Below are 21495 nucleotides of genomic sequence, written 5' to 3'. Positions count from 1 at the left end.
CTGGTGACCTCGGCGATCTTACGCTTGAGCTGCCTCTTATGATTTTGCCTTTTCCGTCTTCTTACCAGCCCTCGTCTGGCGTCCCAAAAGTTTCAGAGATATTCATCCACCTCGGGAGTGTTGGTAGTAAGGGCGACCTCTCGGGTTAGTTTTTTTCAGTCTGTCTGGATCCTTGCGACAGAGCTTATGTCCGTGATCTCAGCGTCTGCGTACTGTTGTCTGGATTTTCTGTAGGATTCCCAGTTTGTCAGTCTAGCCTGGCCATGTTTTTTCTTATCGGGAGGGTTTCTATATGGATGCGCAGAATGCAGTGGTCACTGTCTAGAGTTTCCCCGTGGCTTTCCCATCTTGCCTGCCTTATTCCCTCTGACGAATGCTAAATCTCAGTTGATGCTATTTCCCATTCACGTGGGTTGGGTGTGGTCTGTGATGAGGGTGAGCCTTCTAGGATCAGCTTCTCTGGCTACATCTCTACCTTTCTGGATTTTCCGAACGTAGCTCCAGCTTTTATTCCAGGCATTAAAGTCCCCCAGGACGACGAGGACATTCCTGCCTGCTGCTTCTTCTGCCTTGAATAGCAGGCAGCTGAAATTGGCTTTCCTGTGGCCTGGTGGGCTGTATGCGTTTAGTAGGAAGATGCTTTTTTGGCTTCTCTTCTGGGTAATGATTTCAATAAGGGCGTGCTCAACGTGCGTGCCGTCGATGTCGTGCCTTATTGTCGTGACCGCTTTGGTGACCAGCGTGGTGAACTTGCTTTGCCGCTTCCCCTCGTAGACCGAGTATCAGGCGAGAGTGAGTGAGCAGCCGGTTTCCTGAAGGGCGATTATGTCTGGTGGAGAGGCGCAATTTGTGATGTGTTGTTTAAGACGACCCAGCTTTCGGCGGATCCCACGCTAGTTCCACTGCCATGTTTCAAAGGTTCCCAACTTGACCGACCGTCTACGGTTACTTGCCATTCTCAGATGGCTTGTTTTTCTCTGGATATCAGGCGCGTGAAGTGTACTAGACGGTCTTCATCCTTGCGCGTCTCGTCTTGGGTGTTAGAGATTAGTTTTCTAAGATTTACAAATGCATTATTCACAGCCCCTTTGGCAATTGTAAATTCCTGCCACCCTATAATAGCCGCCTGAGCTTCATGTGTTTGCAGGTTGGAGTTGTTCTGGCCTGTGCTCTGGGCCTTTATTTCTTCTATGAGATCGTCAAGTGTCTCAGCTCGGTGTTTTCTGCCCTGGCGTCTAAACTGTTTATCTTAGCTCTTTAACTTCCTCGTTAGGTGGATCATTAGCGTTGTTACTTATCACTGCTGTCTGTGTTCGTGTTTTTTGGAGCAGTGGCAGAGGTAGAGAAAAGGTGCTCTTTCCAGCTCACCCTAGTTCCTTCTTCCTTTTTCAGTTATGGTCTTTTTTTCTGCTGCATCGCTTCGGTTTACGGAGCTTCCCTTGTCCTGGACGCCGATCTCGACCTTGATCTTGATGCCGATGTAGATTCAGATTTTGAAGCGCAGTCCTTGCTGAACCAGCGTTTTCGGGCCCGGCCACGTCCGCCAGTGCCACTGTCACCCCTGTCTCCGCCGCCTGGTTCCACTTTTTTCTCGTCCGTGGTCTAGGTTTCCTGAGGCGTTCCTTGCATTCCTTTGCTCCTGTAGAGTGAGCTTTCGTCGATAGCGCACATATGGGTTCGCAACTGTGCCGATCCTTAATCACTGCCTCGGTACATTGGGAGCAGACGACGGCGTCATGTGTCGGGCAGACGTCGGCCCTATGCTCGGCCTTGAAATATATATAGCGAACTTGCCGCGTTGATCTATAGAGGTGGCAACGGATCTCGCCGCCATAGTAGTAAACGTAACGAGGGATGATCTTTCCTTTGAAAGTAATCACCGTGCTTTGTTATTTGCCAAGCATTCTAGCGTAAATTATTTTGGCTCCTTGCGTATGTTTTGGACTTGTCCACGGAAATGCAACCCTACACCCAGGTACCACACATAGGAGGCTCGTCTACGCAGCTCTACCTTGGACGACGAGCGCGCACTCATCCGTCTTGCTCTAGAGGATTGCAGATTCCATGAAGTCCTGGCCGACCCCTATAGGTATTGGACCATCGGCCACTTGACTGTTTTATAAAGGTTTTGTCAACCAAAGTCGCATTCCTCCTCATAAGTAGACTTAAGTACGTGAGAATTTTTTACATCATCATCATCATCATCATCATCAGCCTGGCTACACCCACTGCAGGGAAAAGGCTCTCCCGTGTCTCTCCACAAACCCTGTCCTTCGCTAGCTGCATCCACCCTATGCCTGCAAAATTTTAATCTCATCCGACCACCTAACCTTCTGCCGCTCTCTGCTACGCTTACCTTCCCTTGGAATCCACTCAATTACCCTAAAGGTCCATCGGTTATTTTGCCTTCGCATTACATACCGTGCCCAAGTCCGTTTCTTCCTGTTGATTTCAACTAGGATGTCATTAACCCGCGTTTGTTCCCTCACTTACTCTGCCTGCTTCCGGTCTTTTAACGTCACATCTACCGTTTTTCTTTCCACAGCTCGCTGCGTTGTTCTTAACTTAAGCTGAAGCCATTTTGTTAAGAGGAAGAGCAGGAGGGAGAAGTGGAAAGGCAGGGTGGTTAACCGGAAGAATAACCTGTTTACAACCCTACAGGGGGGTAAGGGGGCGAGGGGATAAGAAGTGAAAGAGAAAGGAGTGTCACTATGAAAAGTCAGCGTTAGTAAAAGTCACAGCCTCTCGTGCAGATCAGGAGTTCGTAAGAAGCGGTGCAGTGCCTTGCAGGCCTTTACCGCCCACGATTGCCGTGGCCAGTGGCCGAGAATCTTCATTCTGTCAGTGAACGTGGATCTACACGCTCCAGCGTACGGCAGAGCGACTACCTTTCCGCTCTATAGGCAGGGAATGTAGTCACAAAAAATGTGGGATATAGTCTCGTCATAACCGCAGATGGCACGTGCAGGGCTATCAGTCATATGGATTAAGAACGGGTAACAATTGGTGAAAGCAACACAAAGCCACAGGCGACACGCCAAAGTTTCTTCACGTCGTGGTAGGCGGATGGAAGCTGAAGATTCAGATCTTGGTGCAAGGCTTTTAAACGTGAATTTGAAAATTGGCCAAAATTCCACGCGGCAAGCGTTATGTCCTGCGCAAGAGCGCAAAGCCAGCCCCCTGCGTCTGACCTCAAAAAGGGGATCGACACAAAATCGCCGTCTTTGTGAGCAGTTCGCGCTACATCATCTACGCAGTGATTCCCTGCTATGCCGCTGTGTCCCGTAGCCATTGGTAGATAATGTCGTGCCATTTATTTATGGCACAGTGATGTCGTTGTCGGATTTCCGCGACCAGTTGTTCGTGGACTCCACGGCTAAGAGAATCTTGTAAGCCTTGAAGGGAAGCTTTTAAATCGGTGAAAAAAGACCACTGTTGAAGGCTCTGCTGATAGTTGTGTTCAATAGCGACACGAAGAGCAGTGAGTTCTGCACTCGTCAAAGAAATCTGGTTAGCTATTCTAACTCTAATTTCTGTAGTCCTTGCGGGGATGATCATGGAGCTCGAAGATCAGGTAGGGTTCGCTGAGCCGTTGGTGTAGACGTGCACCCGGTTTGCATCGTGCTCATGGAAATATTCAAGAGTGACTTGTTTTAGTTCTATAGGCGATAAATCGATCTTCTCCTTGATGCCAGGTATTGAAAGAAGCACACGGGGATTCTGCAGGCTCCAAAGTGGCGAGGACGGTCTAGAGGCGGGTGTAAACTGGGACGGCTGACTGGCGCGATGTGCATCAATACCGTTTGTAAACGATGTGCGCGGCCTGGTAATTAGTAGACTGGCAGGATGGCGTGAGGGAACCCGGGATATGTTATGAAAATATGCCCTCAGTGCGTCTACGAGTAGGTAGGAAGGGATTGGATGCTCCTGGGCGATGGGTACAGATGCGGCCGTAGAGGCGCATTTCGGCAATCATAAGCAAGTCCGGAGAGCTTGAGCTTGAACGCTTTGCATACTTTGTATGTGTGTTTTTCGAATGTTTCCAATTTAAGGGAGGCTGTAGCGAAGAAATACCATGAATAAGGCGTTGTAGAGCTACATCATCGACCGCACCGACGCTCACCACGACTTTTCCCCTAAGACAGGCGAGAACGTGAGAAATCGATGAGTCTCTTTTTTATGTATGAAATAGGGGGGGTCCATGATAGATTTCGGTCGATGAATACTCCCAGAAACCGATGGTTCTTTCCGTAGGGTGTTGCTGTGCCGTTTTTGTATACGGTATAATTAGCCATGTTCTTGCGTGTAAAGGCAACAAGCGAGGACTTTTCGTTTGAAATATTGAGGCCTTGTAGGTGGAGGTAGGTCGCAAGAATACTTGACACCTTTTGAAGTCTCGCTCGAACTTGTGGACGCGTAACTCCGGATGCCCGGATGCAGATGCCATCCACATAGATTGAGAGTTGCGCCGAGGATCTTAGCAGGTCAGGCAGGCCCCCGGTCATCGCGAAAGAGAACGTTGCGGAAAAACAATTGGTAGGAATCCCCTACGTGCACGGCATTTCACATCGCCTAAAAAAAGTGGGGGCGAGGTACGGGGCGAAAGTTGTTTTCACCGCGAAGAACAAAATCGGTGGTGTGTGCAGTGCTGTGCGCAAAAAGATTGAGCATGATGGTAACCGCGCAGTGAATGATTGCACGGTAGCCCACAGAAAGAGGCTCACAGATTGGGACACATGTGTTGTGTATTGCATTCCACTTTCATGTGGTAAGAATTACATCGGCCAGACTGGTCGATGTATCAATGAGCGTCTAGCGGAACACCGCAAATCTCTAAAAGGTGCTGTGTCCTCCAACCTCGCTTTGCACTGCAGGGATTGCAAAGATTGCTTTCCTCACCTTGACAGGACAAGTATCTTGTTCAGGCACAAAGATAGGGTATGCCGGGAGCTGATAGAAGCTTACTTGATTAAGAAAGAGAGAGAAGCGTGTGCCGCATCACCGTCGGTCAGCCTGCAGGATAAGGAAGTTCCTTTTCTGCGCAGTTTCTTGGGGGCAAGTAGACAGTACGGGGAGTTGGCCTGATGTGATTGGATTTGGTTTTCCTGTTGCTGTGGTGTTCCTTATCACGCAGGTATGAAATGTCATTGATTTCTTTGTACATTGATTGTGGCGGTTCCTTTTGTTGTTTTTGTGTTTTATCACGCCTATAAAGCTTCCTTTCAGTGAATAAAAGTTCAGTTGATAGTCTGCGCTTGTGTTGTGTCTCCTCGTTCGCTTTTGTCCTCGTTTTTTTTTTGCGCTGTCAAGTATGAAGTGTATGATTGAACAGCGTTGGGCTAAGCACTCCATCCTGCGGTACACCGCGGGAAGTAAAATGAGAAGGTGTTGGGCCATCCTCGACAGCCGGTGCAAAGAGAGATCTCTTGGATAAATAACTACGTATCCAGCAGAATACGAGACCACCAAGCTCGGCAGCCTCCAGAGCGTCCAAACTAGTCTGATGAGTTACATCGTCGTATGCGCCCTTTATATCCGGGAACAATGCCGAGCTCAAGCGCTTCAAATGTTTTTGGCGCTGGACAGATGACATCAGGTTGGCCACGTTGTCAATTGAAGAGGGTCCGCGTCGAAGCTGGGATATTATAGATGGATATATACAGTAGCGCTCCAGGTACCACTCAATACGTGTAAGTACCATCCTTTCAGTACCTTGCCAACGCAACTAGCCAGAGCTATTGGATGGTATGACGTCAGGTCAAGTGGCGATTTCCCTGGTTTGAGGAGCGAAACTAGACGACTGGACTTCCACTCGTCTGGAATTGTGCCCTCACTCCATGATTTGTTTTAATACTCCAAAAGGACACGCCTAGCATCTTGTCCAAAATTTTTAAGTGCAGAGTATGCCACACCATCAGGTCCTGGTGAAGATGACCGTCTGCAACAAGCCAGCGCGGCTTCAAGCTCCACCACGTAGAATGGAAGGTCCATTCGAGAATCCCGAGAAGCGGGAACACCACGGCAATGCAGCGTTGCGGATGAGGTGGATGGTCCTGCTACCCTAGCGCAGAAATCCTAAGCTACCTCGACCTATCCACGTCGTTGGTAGAGTGGGAGAGACTTGAAATGGTGCAGCTGATGTTGGGATGTTCGGAGGCCACGAACGACATTCCAGGTGCGTGACAGTGGTTTCTGTTGATCAGGTGTTTCACAGAAGGACCTCCAACGTTGTGCATTGAGGGCTTGAATTCTGCGCAGAATTTTTTTTTGCATGCGCCTCGTATCCCTGAGGTCAAGGCTCGACATTGTGCGTCGGTATCTACGCTCAGCCCTCCGTCGCAGTGATCGTAGGCGCTGCAATTCCAAATCAAATTCTGTGTATTGAGGTAAATAACCGTGTCGCGTTTTCAAGGCCTCATTAAATTTTCCTTCCAAGTAAACGAAGGAACCTTCTGTGCAAGCGTCTTCCATAAGTACTTGAAACACTGACCAATCGATGCGTCGCATGCGTGTGGCACCGGTGCATGTGGAAAGGCCAGTAAGGATCAGATATGTAGGGATATGGTCACTTCCGCGTTTTTCAAAATGCGAAAACCACTGGACGTTGCTGATAAGGCATCGAGAAACAAAATCGAGTCGAGGCAGCTGCTGTGAGTTGTCCCTCGAATGGAGAGCCGTTGAGGAGCCGTCATTTAGACACTGAAAGTCATGGTCAGAGGCGAAGGACACAAGTTTTCGCCCCCTAATGATCATTCTAACTCCTCCCCACATGGTGTGGTAAGCGATAAAGTGACGATTGAAGGGCTGGGCGTAACCGCCATCAAGTCACTCAATCGTGCGGCGTCAAATTGACTTGATGACGACAGATACGCATCCACAAGTGTAAACGTGAAGTTACGCCTCTTACTGTTAGGCAAACGTACTGGTTGTCGGTATTGGGAGGAACTGGATGGAGCACATACGTGAGTTCATGCCCAATGTAAACGATGAGTTTACTGTCCTCTCGGTGCATGGGAGATGCAAACGCCTCATAACCTGACAGATGAAATATTTTTGGTACATTGCTCAAAATGACAAGGATTTAGAAATTGTTTACCTAAACATATTGCTGAATACCTGAAATTCGAGACTGGAGTCCGCGGCATTTCATTGAAAAATAGAGGCTTGCTCTAGGAGCTGTCCAAATGTTAATACTTATGGAGCCATTGTTACTGCTACTGTAGAGCTGCTAGAACTGGAGTCAGAGCGTCCATTATTTGCAGCGCATTCTGTGCTGCTGGCGTGCGCAGGCCAGCCAGCACAGTGCGGATGGCACTCAGGACGGATTTGAACATTTCCATAACCTGATATTCTTGGCCATGGGCGAGGTCTTGACCTTTCTCCGGATCGACAGTAGGCGCAGAACTTGGAGATGGCGAGGCCTTTTTTGGCCCAGTGGACGTGCTGGTCACTGGGCCAGCACAGGGTGTCGGGATTGATGGCCAGGTAACGTCTGAAGTGGCAAGTGCGGCTTCTTTAACCGTCGGGCTCCCTTAATTTAGTTTGGCAGGCGTAGGAGGAGGACAAGGTGCAGCACTGCTAGAGTCCTCCCAACAAGAAGCAACAGCTTTCTTTGAAGTTATACGATGCGAACGACGTCGTCGCACCTTAGCAGCGGCCTCTATGCGTGTGGAATGGTCACTCATCATTTGCTCCAGCACTGCTCGTTCGTTCTTTAGGCGGGAACAGTCTTTCGAGGAGGAATCTTGAGGGCCACGGCAGTTGGCGCACTTCAGGGTAGTCGGTCGGCAAACATCGCCGTGGTGTGACTCAGAGCATCTAGGGCAAACAATGGTGTTCTTGCAGACGCAACTCACGTGTCCCATTCTCACGCACTTTAATGCACCTTCATGCACCCTCAATGCACTTTCTGCACTGAAGTGGCTTGGGCGCGAAAGGTCGAACCGGGTGGCGCAAATGCCCGACCTTAACATACGCCGGTATGGAGTCGCCCTTGAATGTCAGCTTGATGAACTGAGATCTTCCAAAGCACTGTACTTCCATTATTGAGACAATGTTTGACGCTCGTTTGATTAAAATAGGCAGATCAGGGTCAGCAATGGAAATGTCGACGTTGTAAATGGCACCTGCTTTAGTGCCGCTGTCTTGGAAAGCATGGGAGCATACAGTGATGTCCCCGCGTCTGTTAACAGCGGTGAAACTGTCAGTGCGCTCCGGTCCGTGATGTCAATAGCGATGATGTTTTTGTAGGGGTTGAATCTCACGTTTTAATCCACCCAGGGGCGAGGCCATCAAGGAATAAAGACGTGGCTTGCCTGTTCAAGTGGTTGAGGTGTCCGGTTGGTGTATCAGGCACAAACTAGACGGTACGTGTCGGGGGACCTCGCATCTTCATGACCATAGACGTGCTTGATGAGGACGAGTCCTCACGTCGGCGCCGTCCTCGCTTGGCCTTATTACTCAGGACTGGTGCAAACCCATCTTCCGTCGAAGAGTCATTACTGGCCCCCGAGTACACCTCGGTGGCCTGGCTGCTGGCGTCACTTAGATGGTGCAGCCATTTTCTCTGGGCGGCCACTGCCGACTCACCGGGTTCTAAGGGAGGCCCATGAGCCCCCCTTCCATCGCCGTGCGTGAAAGGGAGCAGCGCCTCCCTGGTTATAGCACAAACTACAAAACACTGCAGAGGCGTGAAGGCAGCATTCTGGTAAGCCTTTTCCTTAGCCTTTACGTTTCTTCCCCGTAGGTGAGTATTAGGATACAGCCAGCGGCGTAGCCACAGATTTTGTTCGGGCGAGGGGGGCTCAAGTTGCAGCATGACCTCCTCATAGAAATTGTGGAAGGATCAAACGAAACAATAATGACTGCACTGCCATTGCCATTGACAATGCCATTGTGTATTAGATAACGCTGCGCACTGTCTAGACTACTGAAATATGTATTTTAAAGAATGCATTCGTATGTCTTAAAATTTGTGGCAGACATGAATACCAAACAGAAAACTGAGCAGGGGACAAGACACAGGAGAGAAGGAAGCAGGACGAGCTCGTCCTCTTTGGTTCTCTTATGTGTCTTGTCCCACGCTCAGTTTTATGTCTTGTAACCATGTCATACCAACTATCCCCTTATCGTTCACTCGTGGCAGACATAACTGATACGAATACTTTCATGTTTTTGCGTATTTAATAAGTAAAGAAAATATCACAGGAAACCTGGAACTAAATCTGTCCGGAACCAGCAAAGCAGTGCATGCCACTTATATGAAAAACGTAAAGGCCATGAAATTAGCAAGTAGAGGGCAAATATTTTAATGAATGTTTGTCGTTCAAGAACCTTTACTTTTTTGTACATATGCAATGGCCAGGTTAAAATCTCATTGACGCTGTCCTTCGCTTTAGTGTACTGTGCAGCAGAAGCTGGCACCGGTCATGTATTGCGAGTATTTGCACCGAAATTTTAGTCGCAACGGCGAGCCATCGAAAGGCCCCCTTATGTAATGTCCCTACGGGACCATTAAGGGTTAATAAATGATGATGAAAGTTTGTGCTAGCATGGGGTCCCTTGCGTTACATGACTCTAGGTCACGGAGGAAGACTATATATATAGTCTTCCTCCGTGCTCTAGCTGCATGGAAGTTGCCACGAAATCTAACCCGAGTCAGCAATGTTCGCGCCAAAATGTCTTTTCTAGTCTGAAAAAGACACTGTAGGTGGCAAAATCCAGAATGACTTCCGGCGCCGATTGTTGTTTATATGCCAAAGGCTTAAATTTCGGCCGACTCCACCTGTGAAGCAGCATGAGTTGAAAACACAATGGGGGCAACAGGGGCAAACCGTGCGGGGACAGAACGGAACAAGCCGGAAAGCTAATACGGGCAAAGCTGGGAAACGGGGTAGTATGAAGAGGACCTAGAGGCGGTGGAAAAACCGCAGGTAAAGGAGGGCGCTGACGGCATTGGTTGCACTTAGTCAGAGGGGGCTAAGAAGAATGGTGCAGGCAGGAGGAAATGGCGTGAAAAAATGGTGGATGATTTAGCTTGGCGCGAACAAGGTGCCTTGGCACTTCGGGTTTCACTTCTATTGCGGTTCGAGGCTCTGTTTTCAGGTTCAAGCACGTCTCAGACAAAAAAAAAAAAAGACCGGCGAAATTGTGATTTAGCTCGATCGTATGCGTATCCGTGACAAGTTTAATGAGTTAATTCCATATATGCTGAATAGGTCATTCTCTGCTTTACATGCATAGGTCGCTGGCAGCCTTCATAACACTAAGGGCGCAGTGGTGCGGCAGTTATGCGGTGCGCCACTGCCCAAGTGATGGCAGCTGCTGCCACCGGTGGGGCTTTAGAGACCCAGGTCGCTCTTCCCGAGCAACCTCAAGGTGACGGAGAGAAGCTTTGGACATACAAAGGTCGTCAATATTTGATATTAGAGGTTTTAGGGCTAGCGCAGTAAAATTGATCCTCGGCGGATTGTTTGAATGCGTTAGCAGCCAAATGCTCGTTATATCCGTGGTCAATACACTAAATTCGTTACATCAGAAGTCCAGATACGAAGGTTGATTATATCCGAGAAGAGACGTTAGCTTCGTTATACCAGGGGTACACACGAAACTTTGTTAAATCCGAGGTGGCATACTAGGAGTTATTATATATGAGGTAGTATACTAAGTGCTCACATGTTCATGCCCGGTTTCCACCTGCAGGCAGCGAACTGCCACTGCCTACTGACATACGGCGGTGGTCATTTTCGCTTCCTCAGACCCTTCAAATACTAACGCATTATTTACTATGAAGAAAGAGGCCTCCCTCCCAGAAGCACTGGAGCCGCGCTCTCTCTCTCTCTCTCTCGAGCTGAGGCGCTGACCGTACAACCATTGTTGGCCGGACGAGCACGCCCGAAAGCGCGGATGCACCGCGAGAAGGTATTTATGTTTTAAAATTTTTGACGCTGTTATTAGGTTAATTGCTTTTGCAAATCCGTACGACCGAAGCATGAATACGCTCATGCAGTGTTTATCTCCAGGTTTGAAACGCAAGCAACCTTCTCGAATCATTTCAAAAGTACGCTTACATTATAGTGTCATTATTTCTGCTTACAGTTTAACAAAAGTATCGGTGCTCTAGAATCGCGCCTTCGTCTTCCAAGCCGTGCTCAAGCACCCAAATGAGTTCTCGCTCTTTTTCTAAGCTTCACTACTCTGCCAAAGTTCTGCTTCAGCTGCGAAACTGGCGAGCGCTATAATCAAGAAAAGGGGACAACACCACATGAGAACACCGCACGACACGTGCGCAACGTGTCTGCGCACGTGTCTTGTGGAGTTCTTATGTGGTGTTGTCCCTTTGTCTTGATTATAGCGCTCCCCAGTTTCAGTATGTACAACAAACTAGCCCCCTACAAAACTTTTCAGCTGCGAAACAGGTGCCACCATACCCGAAGGTGATCAGTTCAGCGATGAAGTTGCGGTGGCTGATGAGACCCGCCTTCGGCAGACCGGTGGACCCGCTCGTCTGGAACACAAGGAGCACGTCCTCTGGGTCGGCAGCTGCTGGGGGCTGAAACTGACTCCGAGGCGTATCCTTCAGCTTGGCAAAGCTCACCATTCCGTCGTATTCTCCCGATACCACAAGCGCCTGTGAGGGAAATGTGCGAGTATATATGTATATGTGCATTTTGTTACAGAATACCCTACCGCTTTGCAACATTATAACATGGAAGTTGGTATCCAGTAATAAAAGATGGTCCCACATAGATACGAGCATTTGGAAAAAAAGCAACCGGCGGGAGGGGATGTACGACAACACAAGCAAGAGCGCAGAACGGATGAAACGAATATGTAATAAACAAATTGCAGCATGATATTTTCACATTGCTGAGGTAAGCCTTGAAGAAAAGTATTTTGGCAATTCATTGATTAGCTAAAAAAAAATCACCGCGCTACTGAGAAGACTGCAGCTCGTAGCAAAAATGAGCATTTCATGTAGATTTCTTGGGTCTTAATTTGACGTACTTATAAATTGCAGTTTCTTTTGTTTCAAATAGAGTGAGCTTCTCTGAGGTATAATGCTCCTTTAAATGAATTTCGAGCCATCGTACATTGAGATGCTGAGTGGAAGCTCGGTTTGATTGGTGCGACATCTCTTCGGAACAGTGGAAGGACACAGACGAGTAATTATCCAGCGTAATCCTCTGTTCTTCTCCTCCTAGTGTCTCGTACTTTCGCTGGTGACGTTATGTCTGAAACACACAGACAAGGCGTTGATTTACATCTAGAGCTGAATAGAGCTCGGAGTCAGGGTCTTGTATCTGTGCTTCTTTGTCCATCTCCCTGTGCTGTTGCGAAGATGAGAGCAGAAGTTCGAGCCTCTTTTAGGGGGCTTATGAGCAGTGCTTCTAGTAGAACTTTTTTTTTTACGGCAAGAGCCGTTTCTAGCATCTCATCTCGAGTGATCCTGTGACTGTAGCCCGTGTAGAAGCGCTAAAGTCAAGGCCAAGCCAAGAAAGGGGAGAAGATAGTTAAGAAAGAAAAGAACGAAAAGGGGAAGAAGTCAGAAGCCAAACAAAGCCAAGAGATTGAAGAACTCAAGCAAGAAGAAGACGAGAAAAAGAGGAGGAGGAAGAAGAAGAAAAAAAATCAGGGGGCACTTTGTTGACTTAAGAAGCGATGTGGCGAAGGCCTTTAGCGCGATGTTGATGCTTGTGTCACTGATGTGTGGTTAAGATGTTAATTAAGTACAGAATTGTTTGTGAATCTTAAATGCTGGAGACAATGGAGGGCATTTGAGAGGCATCCGTTTAATTCGACGCCTTTCTGCAAACACTCTCGAGCGTCCCAGACAAGGAGAACTACATGTGCGTTGGTATTTGTTCCCTGTACCCTTGTTTCGGGAACCTTTTGTTTAGTTCCTTGACACCAGCGTTTTAAAACGTGTTAGGCGAATGTGAATTTTTTCTGCTGGAAAAAACATTCTTTAAACTGCACACGACTACGCTGCTTGGGAAAGTACGACTTCATGCTAAGTAGATGCTTGCCCCATGGTCGGTGAACTGTCGCCTGTGCAGTACATCAGAGACAAGTGACCATTGTTTTATCCTGTGCATTGATGCTGCAGTCTTCTGGGATTTATTGCAACGAACAATTAATAAGGACGTTGGCAGTATCTGTTTTTTTGCCTGTGGACAAAATCTGTGTCATGCCATTTGATTTATTTAAGTTGCTCGGGCTATTTAGTTCCATTAGAGAAAAAATAGCGCCAAACCATGTACACCACCTGACAAGAACGAAGACGAGACACAATTCTTGTGGTGTGCATATTTTGGCGCTAGTTTTTCTCTAATTCAAGAATGCATCAAGTAGCCGAAAAAGAGGTGTTAATGGACTATTTAGTCTCGCGAAGAGCCGCATGATGGACCGCCACGCCGAATCACCACGGTCGTCGAAATATTTGTTTCCTGAACAATGTGCTTGGGTGCGGGCAGCATATGCTGCCCTGCAAGAGCCGCCTAGCTGGCTCCCCTATCTGGATGGATGTATGTGCCTCCCAGACATTTGATGTTTTGGAAGGAGGTGTCATGCAGGGGTATGATGGCGTAATGTTTTCTGGCGTAAGCATGCTTAGACTTTTTTTTTCGACATTATTTTCACGCAATAAACAAAAAGAACGGAAGGAAGTAGCCCAATCGTTAGCACGCTTGGCTGCGGAACGGAAGAATTTTTGTTCGATTCCCATCGTGCACAAAGATTTTCTTTCTTATCGAGTTGAAGAACTTAACGGATGGACGGACGCGAGCACGAGCCAGTACAGGCTTTCGCCTTAATAAAAGACGACGAAAAGGGAGAATAATGGAACACTGGTGCTCCAGTAATTATTTTATGTTTCAGTGCTCATATGAGTATGGTGTCACCTTGACATAGATTAGCGGCCAGAGGCAGATCAGTTTCGGTGAACGCAAGGCTCATTACTGGATAGCCACTTCAAATATTAAGCTACTATTTAATCGACTTCATTCGCAATTGCCTCGGAAGCGTTACTGAAAGCGGTACTTTAGATTGCCTGACAATGTTGTCTGTCTACTGCGAAGACAGCGCATGTGCGTCTCGCAGGATGCGTGCATACCTTTACAGAAGGCACATTCTTGCAGACCTGCTTAGTCTTCTCCGCGTTCGCCATGTCACAGTAGACCACGGAAGGGTTTGTCATCTTCAGAAGCCGCGTCATTTCCCCTGCGAAGCACACAGCAAGAGAGAATCTGACTGCAGTGCAGGACTTTCAGCAGCGCACTCGTAGTTTGTACTGAAGGCTACCACTGAAGATTCTTGGCACTGTGTTCTCTGGAGACGGCAGTTCTTAGCTGCTTTCGTATCAAACTCTTGATGTGTCAGCGAAAGTGGCTTAACCTCTGAACTGTTAAACCGAGAACTCACCGAGTCATTGAAGCATGTTTTCAAATCCACATGCACAATGATACAACAAGAAATTAAGAGGAGTATCTTAACGCAAGAAAAAACGTAATATCTCTGTGATAAAATTTTCTAACAGGCAACTTTGGATGCCCTACCGACTTACTCCTAAAAAAAATCTGTCGCCCAGAATTGCGTAAATTATAAAAGCATGTCGACCGAATTCATAAAAAAGTCAACAGAAATGGCCAAATTATTCTAGAAACATGTCTGGAATTAATAAATGATGTTTTTTTTTATTTATTTAAGACAATTCTTTTATATTTTCCCGATATTGACACTTCCGAATATTTTGTATGCGTATAGTTATTATTCCTTCAGTTAGTGATTCGAAAGTTACTGACTTTCAAAACCTATTCTTCTGCTTCTGTTCACGCGGTCATTGTGGAGATGTGAAAGGGCTTAAAACATATTCCTTGCTAATTCTTACGAAGCGTCCTCAGTAATAACTAGATTTATGCATGTCATCTTTGTGGTGCAAAATTAGCAAGGTTGTTAAAAAACTCCACCTCATAACTGGAGGCCCAAATTACAAGAATGTTTTCCAGAATTTTTGAGCACATACCGTTTTTGAAACCTTGGCGTTCTCCTGTAATAGAACTCATAGGCAACTTGCCGCAGCAGGAATTTCGAAAACAGCACTCGTATTCGAGACGCGATACTTTGTTTATATTCTAACTGTACGAATCAAATGTTTCCTAATAAGAGATACATGGAAAACTCAAAATACAAACGTAGAAAATGTATCGGAAATGAATGACATCGGGGCTAAAGCATAGTATATGGGATGGCGTTTTGTGCGGTATCAACAGGCAGGCCATTCTAGTTCGTCGTGATTTATTAACCCTCAATTGTCCCGTAGGGATATTACATAAGTTAATTGCTATCTTGAGAGAATGAAGGTGCACGGTGGCACGCGAGCGAGGAGTGGGCGGCTTAAGTGCAACTGGTGCGAAGGGGAGAAGAGATGAGATAGCGTTATAATACTGAGAGTGATGGAAGCTGCGAAAGAGAGTGGGCCGATTTTGCGCCGTATCACGAGATCAGCGAAGTTGGCTTTAGATTTTGTGGCAGTGACACTACAGCGAAAAGAGTAATCTTAATCGGTGAATCTAACTGGGCAATTTTGACCTAATTCAAGTGTTTTAGACTAAGAAATGTGTGAGTCTCACACTGGGCATGCATATCAGGCTTCGGACAGACTAACCTTATTTAGGCGAGGGACTTAACACACGACTCTAATGGGTAGTCACGTCGAAAGTCAGACAGGACATGAATAGCTTCGCTATTAATAGATGTAATATGAGTGGACCAAGAAAGATCAATTACAATTTTTATTTGGGTTGCTGGTCAGATTGCAGGGCGCTGGGAGGCCGCGCAAAAAGATGACCAGGGGAAACACTGAATGACACAAGGGACAGGCGCTTCTTCCGGCCAAGCTTAAGCACCTGTCTTGTCGGCTGTTTTGTGTTCGGACTCGTCGTTTCGTGCTCCTTTCAAATAACGGCGTCGCAGTGCATAGTTTGGCGTGTGGTAAGACCGTAAGACTCTCTACAATGAAAATAAGTTAGCAAAGGTTATTGATCAGTAAGAGAAAATAATCACATTTTCACCAAGATTCAATACGAAAAATGCCAGACAGGAGGGCACAAATATCGGCGTTATAAATAACCCATTCGACCGCAAATAAGCGAACGGTAGAGGAAATATTTCGAGAGGCCTTTTAATAATCGTTTTTTAAAAAATCTTGCAAAATTGCTCTGGAAGTTTAAAAACGGCGTAAACGGTAACGATATCATCAAGGTGAAAACTAAGATCATTGCTAAACAAGACTAATTGTGTCCCACAAGAGCTACGCTTAGGAAACCAAAGCTGGTAGGGGATAAATAAATTGTATGGTACTAGATTATTGAGTAGAAACAGCGGGAATTGAGAATGCGACGAGGAAACACACACAAGAACGAGCGCCGGTTTTCAACTGACGTTTATTGCTTGGCCCGCTGAAATATATATGACAGGCTCAACAAAGAAATGAACATATATCGATAATCACAGGTGAAGATGCATGCTGAAACTATTGACGGTGACAACAGCGGCGTAATTTCTTTGCGAATAAAAAAATGCTGTGGTTGAGCTCGGGTTATACATGGAGTGACGCGAGAACTACATCTGCCTGGCTACGCACCTCTCCCCCTATCCTCTCTTCGTGTCCCGTCAACTCTTTTATTTCATTTCTCCATTCTGCCTGCTAGCCTTTATTTTTGCTGCCCCAGCTCAGGTGCTTCAGTATCGGTGGCAGATGCGGGGCTAGCAAAAATCTTTTCCTTCCTTTTATTATTACTTTAATAAAATCCACATACTGCTGGCTACCCTCCTCTCCTCCTCCGCTCTCCATCTTTGCCCTGGCGCCTCCGCCGAGCCGCCTAGTTATACAGCTGCGACACCTCTCCCCCTGTTCAATCCTCCTCCCCACCCGACACGGCGCATGCGCATAGCTGTTGTAGCTTGGTTTCGCCGGCGCGCCGCGCCGCCGGCAGCAGCAGCTGCTCCGTACCGCGTGCCCAACCGGCTCAAGGCCACTGCGCCGCCACGGAGCTCAAGGAGTGCCACGCTGAAGGCTCGAAGAGCAGGCGTAGTGTTGCTCTCGCTACAAAGCCTTAGTGCCCTTGCTGATATTGCTACACACGCACTGCCGACGAGAAGTGGGCATATACACTTACTTTGGCTTTTCCTCCCGCACCCTCACTATTAAATTATTGGCTTATCCTCCCCCTCAAACCCGTTTCTTAAAATGCCCTGGCCCTCCCTTGTCCTCACCCTCATCTCATCTTCCGTTCCGCCTCATCACCCTCACAATAAAATGTTTTAACAATTGAGCTATTTTTATAATTCCAGACACTAAAGTAGCGAGTAAAAAAGATTAGCACAATGACGTCACCCGAGCTGTGAAAGTAGCTCTGCGCGGCTGGAGCGGCGCAAGGCTTTGCGAAAACTCCTGGCACTTTTCTTGGCGGCATGCTGGTAATCTCTACACCATGCATTGTGATCTGCCGCCCCTGTGGCACCTCACTAGTGCTAATCTTAGCGACCGGCGACTTCACCCATGCTATTTAGTCGCACCAGGCCCAAGCTATTCTTCATTGTGCATGAACACGTGGTTCTTTTAATTCGCGCTCCAAAGTTATCAGCAGCCGAGAATGACCTCATGAAATAACAGAGGGATTATGCTTATGCTATAACTGACCAGTTTCAAGAGCCTGGTCAGTCTGGGGCTCCTCTTGTTAGCATTTAAATGAACTCTGTAATAGAATCGGGGCTTGAAAAGCACCGCAGGTTTCTACGACGATCTAATTAGTCTCAAGGCAGTGTTTTGGGCTTCTCTTATCTACCTTTAAAAGAGTTAGATGCTGGGCTAGTTGGATTTGTGACATATATTTAGCCCAACCAAGACAAGGACACAAAGAACAGAGACAAACACGAGCGCTAACTTGCAACTAATATACTGAGGGAACCACGTCAGCATATAAAGCGCAGGCCTGCGCGGGCGCAGCGTAACAAGTCACTTGGAAACTGCCAAAGAAAAAAGTGATCGCACTAGACGTAATAGGAAATTCACATCAGCGTTGTACAAGGCAACTAAGTGTGACTCACACAATTTGAGCCTGATTTCTTTATAAAAAATGCCTCCAAGGTTTCACAAGCGGTTTTTTTTGCTTTTCCACGTTTCCGTTGCTTGTCAGTCCTAGGCAGAAGTAAGCTAAAAACCGCTCGTGAAACCTTGGAGGCATTTTTTTATAAGAAAATCAGGATAATATTTTGTGAGTGACACTTCAGTTGCCTTGTAAAACGCTGAAGTGAAATTCCTATCACGTCTAGTGCGGTAACTTTTTTCTTTAGCAGTTTCCAAGGGACTTGTTAGGTTGCGCCCGCGCAGGCCTGTGTTTCTATATATGCCGTCGTGGTTCTCTCAATAAATAATTTCCAAGTTTGCGCTCGTGTTTGTGTTTGTTCATTGTGTCCTTGTCCTGATTGCGCTCAAAATATGTATAATTTATTTATCCTTATTGAAGATTTGCGTTCTGATATAACCGTTTCACTTAGGCTGTTTTCAGACCACTGCGCCATATATAATAGGGTTGAGTCTTTAAGTGAACAGTCAGGCCTTAACAACTTACGCCAAAGTCTAAATGGGTGTGGTGAGTGGCAAATTTTACTGAACCCTGTAAAATCAGCCTTTATGATTATAATACATAAGAGGGTGTTCTTGAGGTGTAAATACAGCATCGGTCCACACAAACTAAAAAGGGCCACAGAATATAAATATTTAGGACTAATATTCACTCCGGACTTGAGATGGAACACGCACATCAATGAAGTATGTGGCAAGACAAATAAAGTTATTAGGGTACTCAGGCGAACACTGTATAACGCAACTCCTGAAGTGAAAACCATGGCCTAGAAGATCCCAATAAGGTCAAATATTGAATATGCTAAAACAGCATGGGACCCACACACCGCTACTAACCGACATAAATTGAACTGGGTTCAACGAGTGACTCCCAGATTCATAACTAATAAATATCAGCGCGTAAACAGTCCTACTGAAGATTCTATTTCTAATTATTCATTATTAGGTTACAATTAACTCGTCTGACATTTTCGTAGTTTCACCAGATATGCCCTCTAAACACAGGCACAGTTTATACGTACAGCACCAGTTGCATGGAATTATGCTTACAAATATAGCTTTCTTCCGGGAGTGATTAGCGAATGAAATGAACTACCAATTGCTGTTATCATATCTCCCTCTGTCAGTGCATTAACTGCTGGTTAAGAGGCTCTTATCTTCTCTGATATGAATGCGTCATAGCATGTATTTCCTTTCTGACGCGCATAATACGAGTGCATTTAATCTTTGTGTCCAGCATGTCACTTTTTGTAGATACTGCCATTGTATTTTATTCTCATTTTTCATTTGACATGAAGCTAGACTTTGTACTTTTCGTTGTTTTAATTTTTATCCATTACTGACAGGCCCTTTCTTGGGCTGACAGTATGAACAAAGAAGCAATTAGAGGCAACTGCATGAAAATTTTATCCTGCCCTGCCTATGCTTGGAAGAGGCTCCGCAAACCCCGCTGCACCCTACGGGGGGCAAAACCAGTTTCGAACACTGCGCCTGCAAAGGTGGTTCATGATTCATATGAGGCATTCAGTTGATCTTGGCGTTCAATGAAGTTTAAATGAGCTCGCTCTATGGGAGTTCAGCAGATGACAATGTGCTCGAAGAAGTTCAGCATGCGGCGCCATCAAAAAAGGGCCACTAATGGGCTTCTGCCGCACGAGGCGGATTTAACGTTGTAGACGGCGGAACTTATCGCTCATCCGTCAGAGCACCTCTCCCAGAACAGTTGAGCACCAGGCCGGGGGATATCTTGTACCCATTAAAAACCGGTGGGTACCACGCGGCACTGGGGATCGAGCCCAGCAACTCCCGAATGCGAGGCGGATGCTCTACCACAAGGCCACGCTTTCCGACCGAATTCTTGCATCTATCCACTTCTGTTCTTCACACCTGTAGTGACGGAACGACTGTGGCGAACACGAAACCTGCACAGATCTGCTCACTACCGACCGTACCTGGTAGCTACCTGCCGCCACGCGTTCACTGTATCACCGCCAGATCATCGGTTCACCACCCATCATAAACAGTCTCCAGCGCAAGCGCCATTACTGCCCGTGGCTGCGCCCCTCCTGGATCTACTATATAAAGACAGACGATCAGCTGCCGAGTGGGATTTGCGGCCGAATTCTTGCATCTAACCACTTCGGTTCTTCACACCGGTAGGTGAGTGTGACGCAAATACATAGGCTCTGTAGACTACTACCTTTCGTTTGGCTGCAAATCCCAACTGTGTTTTTCTTAGCTGTCAATCCTGTGGTGATGGGCGTCGATCTTTGCACATACCCTGTTCGAACTGGTTGTTTTGTGCCTTTGGGTAGGGAAACATTATCACTTTCAACAGTATGGTTTTACCCGGGGTCAGCTACTGCAAAATTATGCGTACTTGGTCGTCTGACCTTAGCCATTTCTTGTATTTGGCTACTGCTGATCTGTGCTGGTGACATTGAAACAAGTCCCGGCCCTGACAAATGTGATCAAATTCTCGCTGCTATCAAAGAAATGACATTATCAAGTGAAAAGTTTCAAAAAAAAATCCTGGAAAGGTCAAAGACGTGCAGTTGAGCGTCACAGAAATCAAACGGCGCCTATCTAAACTAGAAGAAAACTCGGATGTAGTTAACGACGTCTCTAAGGAAGTCAACAACTTGGGCTCAATGATCAAATAATCCCAAGACAAGCTTCAAAGAACGGAAACAACACAAACGCGTCACTCTACCATAGTTGTTGACAACCTAAATAACAGAATACGCAGAAATACCTTGATCTTCAAAGCTATCACAGAGGAAACAGCGGAAACATTGAAAGATACTGAAGAAGTTGTGACTAAGTTTGTGTCCAAAAACTTGGGAATTTCAGCTGGCGAAATCGAGCGCGCCCACAGAAAAGGAGACCGAAGGCAGGACAGCATCCGCCCAATTATAGTGAAGTTCTTAAATCAAAAAGACAAAACCAACATTCTGAAAAATGCATCCAAACTAAAAGATCTCGACGCCGCTCCTGTTTGGATAGAGGAGAATTTTTCGCCCAGGATGCAGTTTATTAGGAAACAGCTCAGAGACTTCGCCCGAAACACTCGAAATCATGGTGAAAAGTATTAGCTTTTATTTTATAAGCTGCTTCTCAGTCATACACTGTATTAATTTAACTCTGCCACTAAAGAAGTGATTGCTCTCTCCAAGCGCGAATATAAAGTGGCTGCTATTCCCAAAAGCATTAGTGAAATGTGTACTCCTCCTGAACGCGACGCGACCACTCAGGACCACTGACTACAAAATAAACTGCTAAAATCAGCATCGTCAATTTTAGTGTCAAACTTCGGCAGCCTCTTTCCAAAACAAGATAATGTGTGCTCA

The 21495-nt window shown here is 46.7% G+C and overlaps 1 protein-coding gene across 5 annotated transcripts in view; it reads right to left on the bottom strand.

Annotated features, from left to right (window-relative positions):
• The window catches only part of LOC144106449 (luciferin 4-monooxygenase-like), a 246029-nt gene that overhangs the window by 90512 nt on the left and 134022 nt on the right, over positions 1–21495 (bottom strand). For all 5 annotated transcript variants that reach the window (XM_077639264.1, XM_077639263.1, XM_077639261.1 and 2 more), the window contains 2 exons: positions 14114–14220; positions 11430–11629 (listed from right to left, as the gene is read on the bottom strand). In XM_077639264.1, coding sequence (XP_077495390.1) covers positions 11430–11629; positions 14114–14220 — 307 coding nt within the window. The remainder of the gene's footprint in view (positions 1–11429; positions 11630–14113; positions 14221–21495) is intronic.

The sequence above is a fragment of the Amblyomma americanum genome, chromosome 10 (genome assembly GCF_052857255.1).
Source record: "Amblyomma americanum isolate KBUSLIRL-KWMA chromosome 10, ASM5285725v1, whole genome shotgun sequence".
Lineage (NCBI taxonomy): Eukaryota > Metazoa > Arthropoda > Arachnida > Ixodida > Ixodidae > Amblyomma > Amblyomma americanum.
The sequence above is the reverse complement of the archived record's forward strand: the minus strand, read 5'-3'. Positions and strand labels throughout refer to the sequence as shown.